This window comes from Bos indicus x Bos taurus, chromosome 28, assembly GCF_003369695.1.
Source record: "Bos indicus x Bos taurus breed Angus x Brahman F1 hybrid chromosome 28, Bos_hybrid_MaternalHap_v2.0, whole genome shotgun sequence".
NCBI classification, from domain to species: domain Eukaryota; kingdom Metazoa; phylum Chordata; class Mammalia; order Artiodactyla; family Bovidae; genus Bos; species Bos indicus x Bos taurus.
In genome coordinates, this window is record NC_040103.1 from 17218502 (window position 1) to 17237355 (window position 18854).

The 18854-nt window shown below is 37.7% G+C and overlaps 1 protein-coding gene across 2 annotated transcripts in view; it reads right to left on the minus strand.

Annotated features, from left to right (window-relative positions):
- Positions 1–2650: 2650 nt before the first annotated feature.
- Positions 2651–18854, minus strand: part of TMEM26 (transmembrane protein 26) — a 64132-nt gene continuing 47928 nt past the window's right edge. For both annotated transcript variants that reach the window (XR_003509179.1, XM_027530600.1), the window contains 2 exons: positions 9884–9960; positions 2651–6974 (listed from right to left, as the gene is read on the minus strand). Coding sequence is in view for 1 of the 2 variants with exons in the window: in XM_027530600.1 (XP_027386401.1) it covers positions 6550–6974; positions 9884–9960 (502 nt within the window). In the remaining variant the exon portion in view is untranslated. The remainder of the gene's footprint in view (positions 6975–9883; positions 9961–18854) is intronic.

Consider the following 18854-nt stretch of genomic DNA (forward strand, 5'->3'; position numbering starts at 1 on the left):
ACCTACATAGTAGTATGTAGTGGGAAAGTAAAAGTGTCACTCCCTCAGTCGTGTCCAACTCTTTGAACTCTGCAGTCGTTAGGTATTTGGCATTTAGGTGTTTATTTCTATATAGGTATCGTTGTGTGTATATCTGTGTGCTGGGTCGTGTTCGACTCTTTGCAACCCCATGGGTTGTAGCCCACCAGATTCCTCCACCCACAGAATTTTCCAGGCGTGAATATTGCAGTGGGTTGCCATTCCCTTCCCCAGGCGATCTTCCCTACCCAGAGATCGAACTCATGTCTCCTGCATTGGGAGACATGAGTCATTCCCACTTGGGAAGCCCGTTATGTAGTATATATGTTCCCTAATTTAATAATAACCCTATTAATGGGCACCTGCTGCTGTTATAGAAAATCCTACTCTGAACAGGCTTGTGTATATATTTTTGCACACATTTATCTGCAGGATACATTCTTAGAAGTTGACTTTGCTGGTCAAATGATAAATGTATTTTAAATTCTGACTGATCCTGCCAAATTGTCTTCCAAAGGAGTTGTACCAATTTGCGTCCTCACCAGCGATGAAAAAGATGCCTCTTCCCTTAATCCCTTCTAATAGAGCATTTGATAATTTTTTTTTGAATCTTCACCAAACCGCTCACTGTAAAATGGTATCTTATAGTTTAGTCTGCATTTGAAAAATGGTATTTCACTGTGGTTTGATTTGCACTTTCTTTTTTTTTAAATTACATGTATGTATTTTTTGGCTGTGCTGACTCTCCATTGCTACTCAGACTTTTCTCTAGTTGTGGGGAGCGGGGCCTCCTCTCCAGTTGCCGTGTGCGGGCTTCTGGTTGCAGTGACTTCTCCTGTTGCAAAGCACAGGCTTTAGGATGCGAGCTTCACTTGTGTGGCACGTGGGCTCATCAGTTGCAGCTCGCAGGTTCTAGAGCGCAGACTCAATACTTGTGGCGTGTGGGCTTTGTTGCTCCATGGCCTGTGGGATCTTGGACCAGGGATCCAACTTGCATCTCCTGCATTGGCAGGCAGATTCTTTACCACCGAGCCACCAGGGAAGCCTGATTTGCATTTTCGTAATAGTATCTTTTGCAGTGAACCATGTACTTAACATCTTTTGTTCATTTTTCCAATGGTGTTCTTTTTCTTTTGCTTATTTGTGAGAGCTGTTTACTCATTAAGAAAACTAATGCTTTGTTACAATTGTTGCAAAAATATTTACCCAGTTTTTTGTTTAACCTTTAAATTCACTTATGGTATATTTATGATATAAAATGTTTAGTTTTACAAGTTGAAATTTTTGTATCATCTATGCTTACTTAGTTTTATATCTTGCTTTGAAAACATCCTCATCATTACAATTGTAAAAACATAGTTCTCTGTTTTTGATTTTTAATGTTTAATTCTTTGATCCATCTGGAAATGTTTTAGATATAAGGATTGAGGTAGGAATCCACTTTAATATTATTCATATCTTAAACCTCTATAAGAGTCATTCACTATTTATCTTTTATTAAAGTCCTTGTGTATTTCAGTTTATTTCTTGAACTTGTTCTGTTTCATTTTTCTTCTTGACAGAATCAGATTATCTTGCTTACTGTAGCTCTTTAATAAGTCTAATGAAAGCACACTCTCTAATTTTTTTCTCCCTTTTAGTATTTCCCAGCTATTATTTCATGCTTGTTTAATCATAATATTTTAGAATCAATTTGGGTAGTCATTAGAATTAAAATCTTGATTTATTCTGGAGATTATATTAAATTTATAGATCAATTTAGGAGAAATTGATACTTTCTAAAATATCAAGACTTCTTACCATTCCCCAATAGAATATATCTTTCTATTTGTTAAATTATTTGTTGAAGGTCCTCAAAGTCATTTTAAAATTTTCTTCACATGAATCTGGTACATTTCTTATTCAGTTTATTCCTATGTAGTTCATGGTTCTAGATCATATTATAATGGAAATTTCATCTTCAAATTTATGTTCTATGTGAGGTTTGTATATAAAAAAGTTATTGATTATTGTATAATTTCAGATTATTTATAATAGTTTCTTTAGTTTTTTGTGTGCTTTTCCTGGCTATTCAGGACACAATCATCTATAAGTAAATGATCAATTTGGCTCTTCCGTTCTGATTTCTCCACCTGTCATTTCTCTCCTTTGAGTACACTGATACCCTTCTCCATAAAAGAAGGTATTAGTGATGTATTGATGATACCTTTTGCCATTTAGAAATTTTAAATCTTTGCATAGGAAAATCTGTCATTCTTTTCTTTCATAGCTTCGGGGGTTTCTAACTTGCCTTGGAAGGTATTTCCCACTCCCCAAATGCTAAAGATACATTCCATATTTTCTTCTAATATTTTAGAGTTTTCACTTTTACACTTAGATCTTTAGTCCATCTGGAATTTATTTCTATATATTGCATGAGATAAAAAATTAACTTTATTTTTTCCAGATGGTTTGCAGGATTTCCCAACATCATTTATAAAATTGGTCAATCTTTCCTCACTAGTTTGAAATGCCACTTTCATCACATTCTAAATAAGTCAGTTTTCTTTTTAAGCAAGAGCTTAAAAACTAAATGAAATGAATTACAGTAGAGAACAAAGATAGGAAATGGAGGCAAAAAAACAGACATTGATAGAGTTCTACACAAACTATTTAATGTATATAATACAATACAAATGTCATTCATAGCAAAATAGTAAAAATATAAATAATTCAGAGCAAACATTCTTATAAAATATTCTAGTAAGAAAGATTCAGAGGATGGACACCCATGAAATATAAGTGTGCAGGAGTTATTTAAACATTAAAATTGTTTATAGTTACTCCCATCATGTGGATTGTTATTTAAAGCCTCAAAACTATAAACATCCTCAAGCTGCCTAGTTTAACTCCAAATCAGATATTACTGAGAGAGGATCAGAATGTACATTAAGTAAAAAAAGCCTAAAATTAGGGGGGAAAAAGTAATGGTCTCTTCTGTTTTAATATTTCTAGATGGTTTGGCTTTTCATTGACATATCTAAGGCTCTAGATGTATGTCAGTGTGTATGTCGTACATATATGTAGAGTGAAGGTGGAACAGTGGTTCTGTGCGATCCTTTTTCTCTTGTAACAGAAGAGTTAATTAAGAGTCATTGAGATCAACTGCCAAAGATAACAAGAGTCAGTGTGAACTCTGAATTCTTGGTGGAAATACCAAAATATGTGCACTAAAATGCATGCCTTCCCAAGGCTTTGAAAGATCTGTGAAATAACAAGTTGACAATTACTATTATGATCCTGCATCCTGATAGTTCTCAGCTACATCCTTTTAGTCTTCAAAAGCCTGAAGTGCTCCTACCCTTCACTTTGTTAGTGGAACTACAACAGAGCTAACTGATGCATTTGTGAAACTGTCTTCACTTTGGAAGATTAGAAAGAATATTATTGGCCAAGAAAAATTTCCATTTCCTCATGTTATCTGTTCCAGCTTAGATCAAAATTAACAGAGTAGTCAGAAGAGAAAGACAGTTCACTAATCTTGCAGCGGCAAGTCATGTCCTCTAGGAAGTAAAGAAAGGCCAGAAGATGATTGTGAGGCGTGTTTCTACACAGCGCCACTCTGTTTTCTCACAAATGAAATGGCAGGATTTTAGGAAGGACATTCAGTTGAGTTCATCCAGCAATTAAATAGCAGCAACAGTAGTAATAACAGCAGCACCAACAACCACAAACAAGCCACTTGGTTCAGTGGCGAGGATATGGATGTTCTGTGTCTGTGAGGGGTTGGTAGAGAGGTATGGCCTGTTTTGCGTTGTATGAATGGTATAAGTCAGTTATGCTGCACAGATAAAGCAGAAGCCAGTCCCAGAATGTCAGCCTCTGGGAAGTAACTGCTGTCCAGGGCACTTTACAGCAAATACTATAAATGTTTTAATAGTTTAAAAAACATCCATAATACTATAAATGGATGTTTTCAAACATTACAATATTTAGCAAACTACAATAAAAACATGCAATTAACTAAGTCAAGTTTTAAGTTTTCAACAAGGGTCCTAAGCATAGAACCTGAACTTAGGTTTTATTTTTCAATAAACTAAATGAATATAGATTTTCTTGACTATGGAAAACGGTCCAAGAGAGTGGCCATTCTGGCAGTCAGGTTAACAGATGTTTCCCTTAATAGTCTTTCCTGGAAACTCTTGCAGAGCATGTGTCTCTTTTGCCACCGCTACTTGTTGAGACAGCTTCCCAGGCGGCGCTAGTGGTAAAGAACCTGCCTGCCAATGCAGGAGACAGGAGATATGGATTCAATCTCTGGGTCAGGAAGATCCCCTCGAGAAGGAAATGGCAACCCACTCCAGTATCCTTGCCTGGAGAATCCCACAGACAGAGGAGCCTGGCGGGCTACAGTCCATAGGGTCGCATGAAGTCAGATATGACTGAAGTAACTCAGCATGCACGTACTTGCTAAGATTGTCTTGGTTGCTCTCTGCCTTCCTGGCAGTGGGGTAAAGCTAGACTCTGGACTTTCTTTTTCCCAGGCCTTTGGAGGACTGCTAATTACAAAATACTTAAGTACTAGAAACTCATTCACTGAGCCAAGCCAAGTCTCAGAGTCAAAAGCATTTTAAAAATATCTGCACAACAGCCATACTTCTTCATACTTCATCTATTTTTAGAGGCCCAATATTTGTTTTGCTGGAAAAGAAAAATTAAAACATAAAAAGCATGCCCATGAGCAAATCTGCAATAATAAGTGGCACATACATGATGTAGAGGAAAACATTCAACATAAGACAGTCAACATAAAAACAGATTCAGCTGAGTATCTTTATAAATAGAAGTTATTATTTTGTGTTCAATTGCTAAACGTTTTAAATAACATGCCCTTAAAAGTTATCAAGTTCTTTACATAAATACAATTTCCTGATGTTAACTTTTCATAAAATTATTATGGAAAATTATAAATGTACTCTATTATTTTCATGTGTAATTTTGCAATCATCATATTGTTAAAATTAGAAACATGAGGAAGAAAAGAAACAGAAACATTATCAAGCACCAAAGAAACTATTAACCGAAAAATATTAATTTTTCTGTATAAAAACAGTTTGTCTATGCAACTATTAAATAGTTTGAACAGATATCATGTCACACAGATTTATAGATAAAATTTGTCCCAATTGGGTGTCCTAGGTTATATCCAATTTAAGTTCACACCCTGCCTTATCTTTAATGTCCCTTTCAATTCCTGAGCATAATAACAAGGTGGAATTATGCTTTGAACCCTAAAGGAACAGTTTTGGAGTTGTTTGCCTTATATAATTACTGCTATAAAGCCAGGTAAGTTTTCACACTGTATCTTTAAAAGCAAAAATCATTTTAAAAGGTTCTGAATCGCCTCCAACTGGAACGTACAGAGGCATATGAAAGGAAAATACAGCTTTTTCAGTACTGGGGAAATGCAGTCCTAATGCAGGGAAGAAAAGCAAATTTCCTGATTTCCACAATGCTGTGGCATTTTCTGACCCCCGTCACTCATCAAGGGCTGTCGGTGGTGAGGAGGGCTAATGCAAGCCTCCATCACCACCATCTTCCCGAGACCAAAGGCTGGCTCCAGCTGTGGCAGTTCAGAGGCGCTCCCAGGACTGCAGACGGACACCAGCGATTGTGGTAACACTTAAAGGGCCTGAAATACCTTTATTCACTGCTTCAGTGCTTTCTTGCATCAACCCACATAATTCGACTTGGCAATATAGAAAATGGTAAAGTGGAGTTAAGGAAAATCCTGACGAAGACTGCAAATCATGTTCAGAGTGGAAACTGTGACTGTCAGCATTACCAGTATTTCCTGCCCCACAACCAGTAGATCTGTAACCAAAATGGCTTGCTGTGAATTTTGCAGCACCCAAGCCAAAGCAATAACATTTCCAGAAGAGCATATGCACCATGACAGAAGACCACAGCAGCCCAGAAAAATGATTTTCCTGGGAAGGTCCATGCAGTGATGAATAGGGCTCTTGATGCTATGGCAGCTGGGCAGAGATTTTCACTGTTTCCAGCCCACAGTGAGGTAATTTTAAAGGCACTTTTCCCTTCATTTGTTCTACATTCACTGAATGTACATTTTTTGATGTCAGAGGCACACTGCAGAAAAGATCAGATAAGATAGTCTGACAATAGAGCCAAAGTTCAAAGATGCTCTATTTTCAGGTAACAGCCGCGACAGCTTGTCTGCATTAAATCTCTCGAGGGCATGTCACTCTAACCCTGTCCACAGCTTTTCAAACAGTTCAAAACAAACAAATCACTTAGTCATTGAACAACTCGAACATCTGATACCATCACACAGAAGTTGTAGCGATAGCCACTAATCAAAGTTCTTTTCATTCCGTTCAAAAAAGAAAATTTTTCAGCTTTGGTTTAAGATCACTTTTTATGTTGTTCTTTTGAAAATTATTATATGCCAAAGCCAAAAAAAGAAGATTCTGTCTGAAAGACGAACCAGAAAGTCAAGCTGTCTAGCTGCACGCTGCTGTCAGCGACTAACTATGGTGTGGGGTGGGAGTCGTCGGAGGTGACCGGCGAGGCCTGTAAAGGAATAGCCAAGGCCTCCATGGAACTGCCTGGCCAGGCCTCAGGTGAGACCCCACACTCAGCAGGTACATCCGGGCATCTGTGCTCTCCTTTCAGGCGTTCCCTCTGACTTCGCAAGGAAGCGCGTACATCCAAGGCCAACACCACCAGGCGGTAGAACTGTAACACCACCACCAGGAAATTCTTGGCAGCAAAGAACACTAGCATCTGGTTGATCACTTCGAAATAGGTCATGAGTATGAGCCGCACAACAAGGAAGGGACCATCTTGTATGAAGATACTGATTCCAATGTTCCATAGGTCGGCACTGTATTGGCAGAAGAACCGGCTGGAGAACCCCCTCGTTGTCATGGACACGGGGCACACGACATTCTGTACTGAAAACACAAGACAGGCCAATTAACGCAGGTCTCTGAAATGCATAAAAGAATGGAGGGGGTAAAAGCCATCAAACACTGGGGCTACACTAGTTCACGATTGGGAGTGAGCCTGTAATTTCATTCTGCGGGGCAGGGGCACAGAAACAGCTGAAACCACCCTGCCATTGGACATCCTTCATCACTTTATATTCAAAATGCATCATCTGTTTTAAGTCCAATCAAACACATGAAAGAAAACCAGCCTCTACTTTCTATCCATGTAAAAAAAATTCAGCTCACCTTCAAGTCCTCACACTGAGGAAAGCACCATTAACTAGCTAGATAAAGAACAGAAGAAACTGCCCTGTCTTTGAAGTCTGCAGCATAGGGAGGCAGCAGGGCGGCAGGGTACTCTGGGCCTCAAGTCAGGGAGTCTGGCTGCTGCTTCTGGCTTCCTTACTTTCTAACAGCAAGATGCTGGCCACGTTACTTAGGCTGCCTGGGCCTCAGTTTCTTCCTTTGAAAACTGCAGAACAATGATACCTTTGAGGAGAAGGGCCCCTGTTCCCTGACTCTTTTTGTTTCCATTAGACTAACACCCTGGCAACTCTCCTTTCTCCCTGTCCGTCTCTCCCTTAAGATAATGTATGACTTACCTGGCTGCTAAATTTGGAAGATGAATCGGAGTATGCATGGCCAAGATCCTTCTGCATCCTTTCTTTGGTACCTACCTATTTACTGGCTGACTCACTCAGGCCTCTATGTAAATTGTGTTGTGAAAACTCAAAGTGCTTCTTCAAATTCAAACTTAAGTCATGTTAAACATATTTCTCTAATGGTAGTGGGAAAAAAGCCCAAATAACTGCCATTGTTATTATATTTTGTCTAATTCCTTATGGTTTTGTTTCACAGTTTACAAGAAAGACTGGATATAATTACTGATTTTCCAGTTGAACAAAAGGAGGTCCAATCAACAATGGAACCTTATTTGTTTTAATTTTTAAAATGTAAATTTAATTCAGGGTCAAGGGCAGAAAATAGTCCTTTTATAATAATACAGCCTTCCACGTGGAGTTTTCAAACAAAGAATGCCTTCATCTATTGGAGCCTGCAAATACTATGAAGCCGCTTTGATATGGGTGCACATAATGTACTGTTTGTTGGAAAATACAATCGTGATTTAGTCAGAAGTAACATTTGGTCTTTGTTTTTCAAACAGCTGCATAACATTACCACCCATGAAAGTTTACAAAATTTCTTTCTTAAATAAAAATTTTCCAAGTGAGGCTATAAACCACAAGATATGGGAGGGTAAGGATGAGCAGAGGGAATGACAAGAGAAAAACCAAGATAAGATCAATAATAGCCTTTCCTAAGATGTTAGGGTCAGGTAATGTCTCCCAGAGGATCTCCTAAGGGTATCTTTCAACATCTAAACTGATGATGCCTAATATTCTGGCAGAGGACACCAGCTGATCGATGGGTATAGAGCACGTGTGTGTGTGTGTGTGTGTGTGTACTTATTTGTACACATTTGTTTGCAGTTATTAACTCATAATTAGGTTCTGAGCATTTCCAAAAAGCCACAGCCATGCTTTCCATCTATTCTGTTGAAAATTTTGTTTTGCAAAAGTGGATGCTAAAGTCTAAAATGGCCTCTGAAACTTCTGTGCTTATCGGAGTGGACCGAAAAAGGATGCAGAAAAATTAAATATCTTTGTACAAAGATTCATTCTACCCCTGAGGTCATCAGGTAGGGTTCCATAAGAGAGGAATCAGACTTGAGGAAAATATAACTATTCAATCCAAGAACTTATTCAGAGTGAAATGGTATCCAGGAGAATTGCCACATCAAAATTCTAGGGCTCCTAGAATTTATAGGCTCACTCCAGGTCAATGCAGTACAATAAAACCATCTGTATTAATAAAAAAAATATACATTCTATATCTGTGCTGACAACACAGCCATGTATGACCACTGAGCAGGCTAGTGTGACTGAGGAACTGAACTTTTAATTTGATTTAATTTTAATAACTTTAAATAGCCACATGCGGCCAGTGGGTACTGTACTGGATAACATAGCACTAGATCATCAGTATGAAATGCCTGAGAAACAGTTTACTTCTGGCAAAGTCTTAGGAGGTTTATGTTTTTATTAAAATAAGCCCAGTGGGAGTATAAGACCCTCTACTGAGGAAAAAATCCAGTTTTCCATGTGGCCCTGAAACTGCTCTTATTCCTTTGGAAGTTCTAATACAAAGGTCTGACAAAAGAATGAAAAAGTGAAAGTGAAAGTGAAGTCGCGTCTGACTCTTTGCGACCTCATGGACTACAGTCCACCAGGCTCCTCTGTCCATGGGATTTTCCAGGCAAGAATACTGGAGTGGGTTGCCATTTCTTTCTCCAGGGAATCTTCCCAACCCAGGGATCGAACCCAGGTCTCCTGCATTGCAGGTGGATGCTTTAACCTCTGAGCTACCAGGGAAGCCCCCAAAATATCAAGAGATAGCATGAATATGCCAGTAACTATGCTAATAAGCACAAATTGTTACAAACTACATCTTATTTTTGTCACCACAAGAACACTCAACCCTCACTACAGCAATTATCAACTCTATTTCATGGATGAAAAACTGAGGCTCCTAACTAATTTGCAGAAGTGATGGAACCACTGTATGAAATGGACATAAGGCTGTGCTCTTATCCTCTCAACTATCTCGGGTTCACCAGGTACTCGAAGGGAACCTTCTTGTGGCTCTCCCAAGTTTCAACCCACTTTTCTTCTAAACTGACCTGGAACTAACACTGAGATATCAAAGTGATAAAAAAAAATGATAGTCCTCTCAAATGACTCCTTAGCTTCATTACAGTTTCATAATCAAGAGTTGTTATTTTCTGTTTCTCTGAGCAAACATCAGATACTTACCTGCCAGGTCAAGTGGAAATTGTAGCATGCTCCAGGTCCATATAACAAGGATGGAATAAACCAGGGCAGGGCTATTCCTGGAATGTAGAAAAGATTTTAAATTAGCAATGAAAAATATGATCACATGCAGAAAAACAGTTCCTCTTTTTTCTCCTTTTTGACTATACCCTAATAAACGAGAGTTGTCAAAATATCACCAAGATATTTGTGAAAAATCCATGCATGATTAAAATGAAATAATGAAAAAGAAGTTTTAAAAAATATGAAACTTAAAACCCAACTTCCACATGTAGCAACGTCTATGTGAATCATGGCAAGACCTCTTGGTCCCATATTCCTGTATTTCATTTTACAAAATCAGAGAAGCATTATAGGACAAAAGTTAGATATTAACCTGAAAATTCGGAGGAGTTATTTCAAGAAATTTCAAGGACAGAAAGTGAAAATTGTCCCAGGTTCCCAAGACTCTGACTTAAAAATCCCTCTCAAAAGGGCTGGATAAGGCTCAACAACTAAGAGCTTAGCATGTAAAAGAAACTCCATCCTCAGCTGGAGAAAAGGTGGGAAGATAAATCCAATAATCAAAGATTTACAGTGGACACTAGGAGGTAAACTATTTCATTCACAATTGAAGCTGTTTCAGTTGTGAATCAAGGAATAAGATTGTTTCATTCACCACTGGATTCCCAGTGCCTACAACAGTGCCTGGGAAATAACAGTCACTCAGAAATATTTATGGAAGGAATTGTTGCATGTACAAAAGGATCCATACCTGGAAAACGTACAGATGTCATAGACGGAGGAGAATGGTCTCAAAGACTAAAGTCAGAAAGAATAGAGGTTACAAAAATATAAAGGATATGAAAGAAGAATCAAAGTCACTCTTTTACAGCAAAAACCCAAAGGAAGTTATCAATTTGAGGTTAGTGGTGTAATAACAGATTTTGTTGCCAACTTCTCTGTCAAGAGGGATTTCCAGAATGGAGAGGGATAGAAAAACATCAGGGAAGAGTAATTGAAACCAAATTCAATGAGGTGATTGTAAGGGATGTTTTTAAATGTTCCAAGTATTGAAGTCCTGAAAAATTAGATCTCAAAACTCTGAGAGAATTTGTAAATGAGATTTCTAAGCCATCATTATCTATCCTGGCAGTTGATGGTGCAGACAAGGTTGGTGACAAAAAAATGAGGTCTTAACTTTCAAAATGAAGCAAAAGTATATCTTGAACTATAAAGGAGCATTTACTCTTAATCCCTGGTTAGATTATAAAACTGGTTATTTGAAAGATTTCTGAGAGCCTGTATTGAAGAGAACAGTAATTACTAGGAATCATCACAGGTTTCCTGAGAACAAAAGCACTCATCTAAGATTATTTTCTCTCTCTCTCTTTCCTTTTCTTTAAAAATAGAGTTAGGATTACTAAGCAGGTAATGATATATAAATTAATAATAGACATTTGGATTTAAACAAGGCTCATGAAAAAGCCTCCCATGGTGTTCTTATTAGCAAGATGAAGAAATGTTCCGGGTGTGAGTACAGTAAGGTGGGTTCCTAACTGCGTAAATGACTCCCCAAAGGAAGCTCTCTACCGGGTCGCTGCAGGCTCTGCTTTTGATTCTGTTGCACTTCACATTTCATCCCTGAGTTGGTTGCTGATGCTGATGGAAGGCTTCTCCTATGCACATATGACACTGGAGTTTGGATCGGAAACCAATACCTCAGAAGACACAATCAGGATCCCCAGAGATCTTGACAGGGTGTAACTGGATGACCTTAATAGGATAGAAGAGGTGGCACTTCATGGCAGCCATTCAAAAGGCTCAAGGATTTTCCCTTCCTATTATCTAATTATGAGTCCGCGGTGTGACATAATTTTTGATTTTCCAAAATCAAATGCAATCATAGATCACTTCCCAAGAAGTATAAGTCAAGAATTTTAAATGAAAATGCCGGGGGGATGTGGTCTATAATTTTCCCTTTGCAGTTTCAATGTCTATATTTAGCACACCTTCAATAAGTGCCTGGATTTTTCAATACTCTTACCTGCAGTTTCTGAGCTCATACTATGTGCCAGGGAGTTTTCTAAGTATTTAGCTCTTCAGTCACACTTAATCCTCATACCGGCTCAACAAATGGGTACACTTATGATCCCTATTTGGCCAGTGATTTCAGCATCCACCCTTTTAACCTTTACATGATAGTATTTCCATGAAGAAAATGGAAAGTTTTAGCCCTGCTCTGTTCTACAGTGTTCAGAGTATATCTGAAATATTATGTGCTGCCTTCATGTTTTAGGAGGAACGTTTAAAATGTCTTTGGTCCAAAGGAGAGAGTCTAGGATGGTGAAAGACCTCAGAGCCATGTTAGAGACGGTATAGTTCATGAAACTAAAAACCAGAGACGATTCCTTAAAAACTGAAAGGGTTATCATCTGGAAAATGAATTAAACTTATTTCTTGTGACTTCAGAGAACCAATTCAGGTTCAAAGGATTTTAGCTGCACCTATAAGAATCCAAATTTCATCACAATAGAGGAAAGTACTTTCTTATAATATTAACTCAAAATAGAATGAGTTGCCCCTGGGGTTAGTATATTCTCTATTAGTGAAAATGTTCAAAGAAAGTCTGGACAAAAACTTATTGAGAACATTTTGGAGAGGATTTTGCAAGAGATGTAAAATAGATTTCTCCATAGATGGTCACTTTTGAAGTTTCTTCTCATCTCAGACTTCAATAACTCTACCAAAAACCTCATGTGCAATTTTGTCTGCAAGGCAGCAGAAAGAAATGGTAAGGCATGAACTCTGGTGCTGGGTTGCCAGAATTCAAACATCAGCTCTAACCCTCACCAGAAAGACAGGGCGTGGGCCTCCAATCCCAGACTAATCATTTACCAGCTACATGAATATGGACAAATAATTTAATACCTATGTGCTTTAGTTTGGTGTTTTAGTTGCTAAGTCAAGTCATGTCTGACTATTTGTGACCCCGTGGACTGTAACCTGCCAGGCTCCTCTGTCCTTGAGGTTCTCCAGGCCAGAATACTGGACCGGGTTGCCATTTTCTTCTCCAAGGGATCTTCTCCTGCTTTAGTTCACCCACTTTCAATGACAATAATAATAGCTACTGGATTTTATTTCATAGTTGTATTACATGTTGTTTAAATATGTTAAACATATAAAATCAGCTCTCAAAACAGCACATGATACAGACTAAGCATAGTTGAGTCCTACAAGTTATATATATATATATTACTAGGTAACCTTGAGACTGTCACAACTTCTCTTGACTACCACTGTTAAACTTATAAAATTGTGATATTGATAGTCTCTACTTAATGGTATTATTGTAAAGACTAAATAACATATCACAACTAAAACCCTTAAAGCAGTGCTTGGAACACAGCAAGAGATAAATATTATCCAAGACTACTATTAGTAGTAGTAATAGTATTTTTATTATGGGAACATACTTCTTAAACACTTTGTGTTTTAACTTCATTATTATACAAAATAGGGATAAATAATAAGCTGACCTTGACCCCAAATAAGATTCTAACTCTATGATACTGAATATATATTTTTTGCAAGTATTCTCTGAGCACATGCAATATGGGAGAATATGGGTATTGACAAATGTATTAGTAAAGTTATCAAACATAAATTTTGAAAAGATGATCAGAAAATCTTTGGAACAAATTTGCATTATGAATTCAGGCAGTAAAATTTACTCAAGAAGGTTAAACGCTGGAATATAATTAAATCACTAAGCTTAAATGGCAAACACTCCAAATTTATGAAGGAATTTTGGAATGAATTTATCCAACATTGTCTCTATTGTGTAATTGTCTCCCCTACTTGTCTTGCCCCATTTTCTCATGTGCAATCTATCTTCATAAATGTCAGCTGAGAAGCATGTAAGCAGACAATGGACTCTATTCATAGACAGACAAAAGATCTTTTGAAGTATAATTATAGATGTGAGTATCACTTCTCTACTTGGAAAACTTAGGAGCATAAAAGCCTGACATTTGGTAGATCAGTGCACCAAAACTATTGAGTGAAAAACTAAAAATAAAGTCATGCACTGCTAGCTTTTTTAAATTTATTGATTTACAATGTTGTGTTAATTTCTGCTGGACAGCAAAATGACTCAGTTATACGTATATATATATATATTCTTTTTTATACTCCTTTCCATATGGTTTATCCTAGGACACTGAATTTAGATCCCCATGCTATACAGTAGGACCAGTTGTCTCTCCATTCTATATGTAATAGTTTGCATCTACTGACCCCAAACTCCAACTTCCATCATTTCTCCACCCCACTTCTTGGCAACGATGTTTGTTCTCTATGTTCGTGAGTCTGTTTCTGCTTTGTAGGTAGGTTCATTTGTGTCTTTCTTTAGATTCCACATATAAGTGGTGTCATATGATATGCCTTTTTCCGACTTACTTCATTTAGTATGATAACCTCTAGTTGCATCCATGTTGCTGAAAATGGCATTATTTCATTCATCTTTAATGACTGAGTAATATCCATTGTATACATGTACCACATCTTTTTTATTCATTCAACTGTCAATAGATATTTAGGTATCATTTCCCTGTCTTGTCTATTGTAAATAATGCTGCTATGAATGTAGGAGTGCATTGTATCTTTTTGAATTATAATTTTGTCTGGATATATGCCCAGGAGTGAGATTGCTGGATCATCCTGTGCTGTGCTGTGCTTAGTCACTCAGTCATGTCGGATTCTTTGTGATCCCATGGACTGTAGCCCACAAGGCTCCTCTGTCCATGGGTATTCTCCAGGCAGGAATACTGGAGTGGGTTGCCATGCCTTCCTCCAGGTTGCTGGTTCATAGGGCAATCCTATTTTTAATTTTCTGAGGCTCCTCTATACTGTTTTCCATAGTGGCTGTACCAATTTACATTCCCATCACAGTGTAGGAAGGTTCCCTTTTCTCCATATCCTCTCCAGCATTTGTTATTTTAGACTTTTTAATGATGGCTATTCTGACCACTGAGAGATGATACTTCATTGTAGTTTTGATTTGCATTCTCTAATAATTAGTGATGCTGAGCATCTTTACATGTGCCTATTGGCCATCTGTATGTCTTTGGAGAAATGTTTATTTAGGTTCTTCTGCTCATTTATTTATTTATTTATTTATTTTTTTATGTTGTTGAGTTGTGTGAGCCATTTGTATACTTTGGAAATTAAACCTGATTGGTCACATTGTTTGCAGATATTTTCTCCCATTCCATAGGTTGTCATTTCATTTTGTTTATGGCTTCCTTTGCTATAAAAAAGCTTGTAAGCTTGATTAGCTCCCATTTGTTTATTTTTGTCTTTATTTCTATTGACTTGGAGATTGACCTAAGAAAACACTGGTATGGTTTATGTTGCAGAGCATTTTGCCTATGTTCTCTTCTAGAAGTTCTATTGTGTCTTGTCTTATAGTTGTCTTCATGGCATTTTGAGTTCATTTTTTATGCACATGTAAGGGTGTGTTTTCATGCATTGCTAATTTGCTTAACTATGTCTGTTTGGAAGTGTAAATTCATCCATAAATAACAGATAATCAGTGGATAGACTTGCTCTAGCTTTTTAAAAAGCATCCAACAAGCTTTTCAGAGGAGGGGAAAAATTAAGGGGAGAGAGAGAAGGAATGAAAGGAAATGAAGTATTAATCTAACCTGGAAGAAATGTTTCACCAAGCAAAAAGAGCTAAATTAAAAGAACACACAGTGTGAACATAGAAAAACTCCTTTGTTTGGTCAGATATTCACAGTGAAGTTGCAATAAGGCTACAGGAACATTTTACCAAATGTGTTTCTTCTTTTCAACAAATGATCTATGTTCAAAAAAAGACTGCAGAGTGATCTCCAAAGGTGTAAATAACCACTTAACCAGTGCTGGCAACTATATGGAAATTTAGACTTGTTAAAATGTTGGAGGGTGGCTGTAGCAGAATGAAATGGTCAGCAAACCCCGTCCCCAGCAAACATACATAACAATGGAAAAATTATCAAAAACAACCACTTCATATCTCTGGAAATAAACCAAAGGCAAATAATAAATTGAGTAATTTATTCATGAAAAGCTGGTAGAACTTTAGTTAAGAAGAGTGAGTATCTAAGACATTCTTGCTCATGGGATATTCCCTTATTCCTCCAGCTTTGTATGTAAAGGAAATTAAATAAGAAATGAAGACTTCATTGAAGGCCATTGCAGTAAGCTTTGTATGTAAAGGAAATTAAATAAGAAATGAAGACTTCATTGAAGGCCATTGCAGTAAGGGAGAAAGACTGAATTCACCCCCATTGAAAAAAAAAGGCAGAAGAGTTTTTAAACAGGGGCGTAAACTAGTGGGAAAGTACTGCTGCTGCTGCTACTAAGTCGCTTCAGTCGTGTCTGACCCTGTGCGACCCCATAGACGGCAGCCCACCAGGCTTCCCCATCCCTGGGATTCTCTAGGCAAGAATACCGGAGTGGGTTGCCATTTCCTTCTACAATGCATGAAAGTGAAAAGTCAAAGTGAAGTTGCTCAGTCATGTCTGACTCATAGCGAGCCCATGGACTGCAGCCTACCAGGTTCCTCCATCCATGGGATTTTCCAGGCAAGAGTACTGGAGTGGCGTGCCATTGCCTTACTAGAGGACATTAAAGAGGGAAGTTGGTCAATGTGATTAGGCCATCTGTATTGCTTATTGGCACTGATCTAAGTTAGGTTCCTATCATCCCAAGAGTCTAGGAGACAGAAGTGCTATCTTTCTTGATGATCAAATTTCAAAGGGATAGCTCTTACATTCTTAAGAAAGATATTCCTGGGTCATATTATAAAACTGGAAAGAGGCTGAGAAAAGACTTGCATCTCAAAGGGATGGAGGAAGAATTTTTAGCCCCAAGTTTCTTAAAATAAATGCTTTAAGGAAAGGAAAATCAGAGGCCTATATGCAGGAATAAATCTTTTTAAAGTTTAGTCAAGATGAGGGAAATGTTAAGATTGTCTTGGTTAATCGGAGTAGTGGTTTTTACAACAGGTAGAGCTTGACAATGAAAACCAGAAGCCCCTTGTAATCAGAGTATACTGACTTGATTTGGAGTCGAGTGTGAAATCCCATGGTTAAAGGTGTGGTCAGGTAACAAATTTGGTTGGAAATGAATGGGGAAGTCCAAAACTTTGCTACTTTGAGGTTGCAATCCCAGTGGGGGTGAGTGGTTGACTAACTTGAAATTTAATGGAGAAACTCCGAAAACAAGACAGCCAGAGAAGGGCTAGGTAACATCTCCATGTATGCCAGACATATGCAGAGATGATCCAAGAAGGGTCAGTAAAGATTTGAAACTGGATAAATCTGAAAACTTTGATGTACTTTCCAGTTCATACAAAGATCCATTTGTTCATGGAAGGTAGAAATAAAAAAGGCTCAAGGTGTTTGATCACAATCGCTGCTCAAATCATTGACTGATCATAAACTGTGCAATTATAGGTGTGACTCTAATAGCCACGCTAAAGACAAAAATAAGAAATAAAAAGAAACAAAACAAGATCAAGCAGAGACATCAGTGACTGGAATCCAAGGGAAGATAGAATCCTCAGAATACATTCAGGCAGTTTATTGAGACAACAAAAACAAGAAGATGCCTGAGGCATATGGGGAAGCCTGAGGATAATATATTGCAACACAATATAAAATGTCTAGTTTTTAGCCAAAAAAGTATGAGACATGCAAAGAAACAGGAATGTGTGGTTCAGCTCAGGAGAAAACAACAACAATCAATCAATCAATCACTAGAAACTAACTCTAATGGGGTCCAAATGTTGGGTTTAGCAGATAAATACATCAGAGCGACTAAATAAATAACTTCAAACAATGAAAGAAAACTATGTTCCATAAACTAAAGAAAAGTATGATGACAATGATTCAACAAATAAATAACTGAACTACAAAATATAAACTAAAAAGAGACTTAAATAGAAATTCTGGAGTTGAAGATATGGGAACTGAAATGAAAATTTCACTAGGTGAACTCTGCAATTTTGACTCTACATATATATTGAACATGGTAGACAAATCAGTGACCTGAAAGATAAACCCATGAAAACGATCCAGTCTAAAGACTAGAGAATAAAACAGATAGGAGAAAAAGAGTCTCAGAGGCCTACAGAATGCAACTAAGCGTATCTATTTGTGATAGAAGTCCCAAAAAGAAGAAGAGACAATGGAGGAGAAAACGTGAAGAAATCACAGCTGAAAATTCCTCTGAGGAAAAATATTAGTTTACATATACTAGATCAACAGATCACAATAAACTGGAAAATTCTGAAAGAGATGGGAATACCAGACCACCTGACCTGCCTCTTGAGAAACCTGTATGCAGCTCAGGAAGCAACAGTTAGAACTGGACATGGGGCAACAGACTGGTTCCAAATAGGAAAAGGAGTACGTCAAGGCTGTATATTGTCACCCTGCTTATTTAACTTATATGCAGAGTACATCATGAGAAATGCTGGGCTGGAGGAAGCACAAGCTGGAATCAAGATTGCCGGGAGATATATCAATAACTTCAGATATGCAGATGACACCACCCCTATGGCAGAAAGTGAAGAGGAACTAAAAAGTCTCTTGATGAAAGTGAAAGAGGAGAGTGAAAAAGTTGGCTTAAAGCTCAACATTCAGAAAAGATCATGGCATCCAGTCCCATCACTTCATGGCAAATAGATGGGGAAACAGTGGCTGACTTTATTTTTGGGGGCTCCAAAATCACTGCAGATGGTGACTGAAACCATGAAATTAAAAGACACTTACTCCTTGGGAGGAAAGTTATGACCAACCTAGACAGCATATTAAAAAGCAGAGACATTACTAAGGTCCATCTAGTCAAGGCTATCGTTTTTCCAGTAACCGTGTATGGATGTGAGAGTTGGACTATAAAGAAAGTTGAGCACAGAAGAATT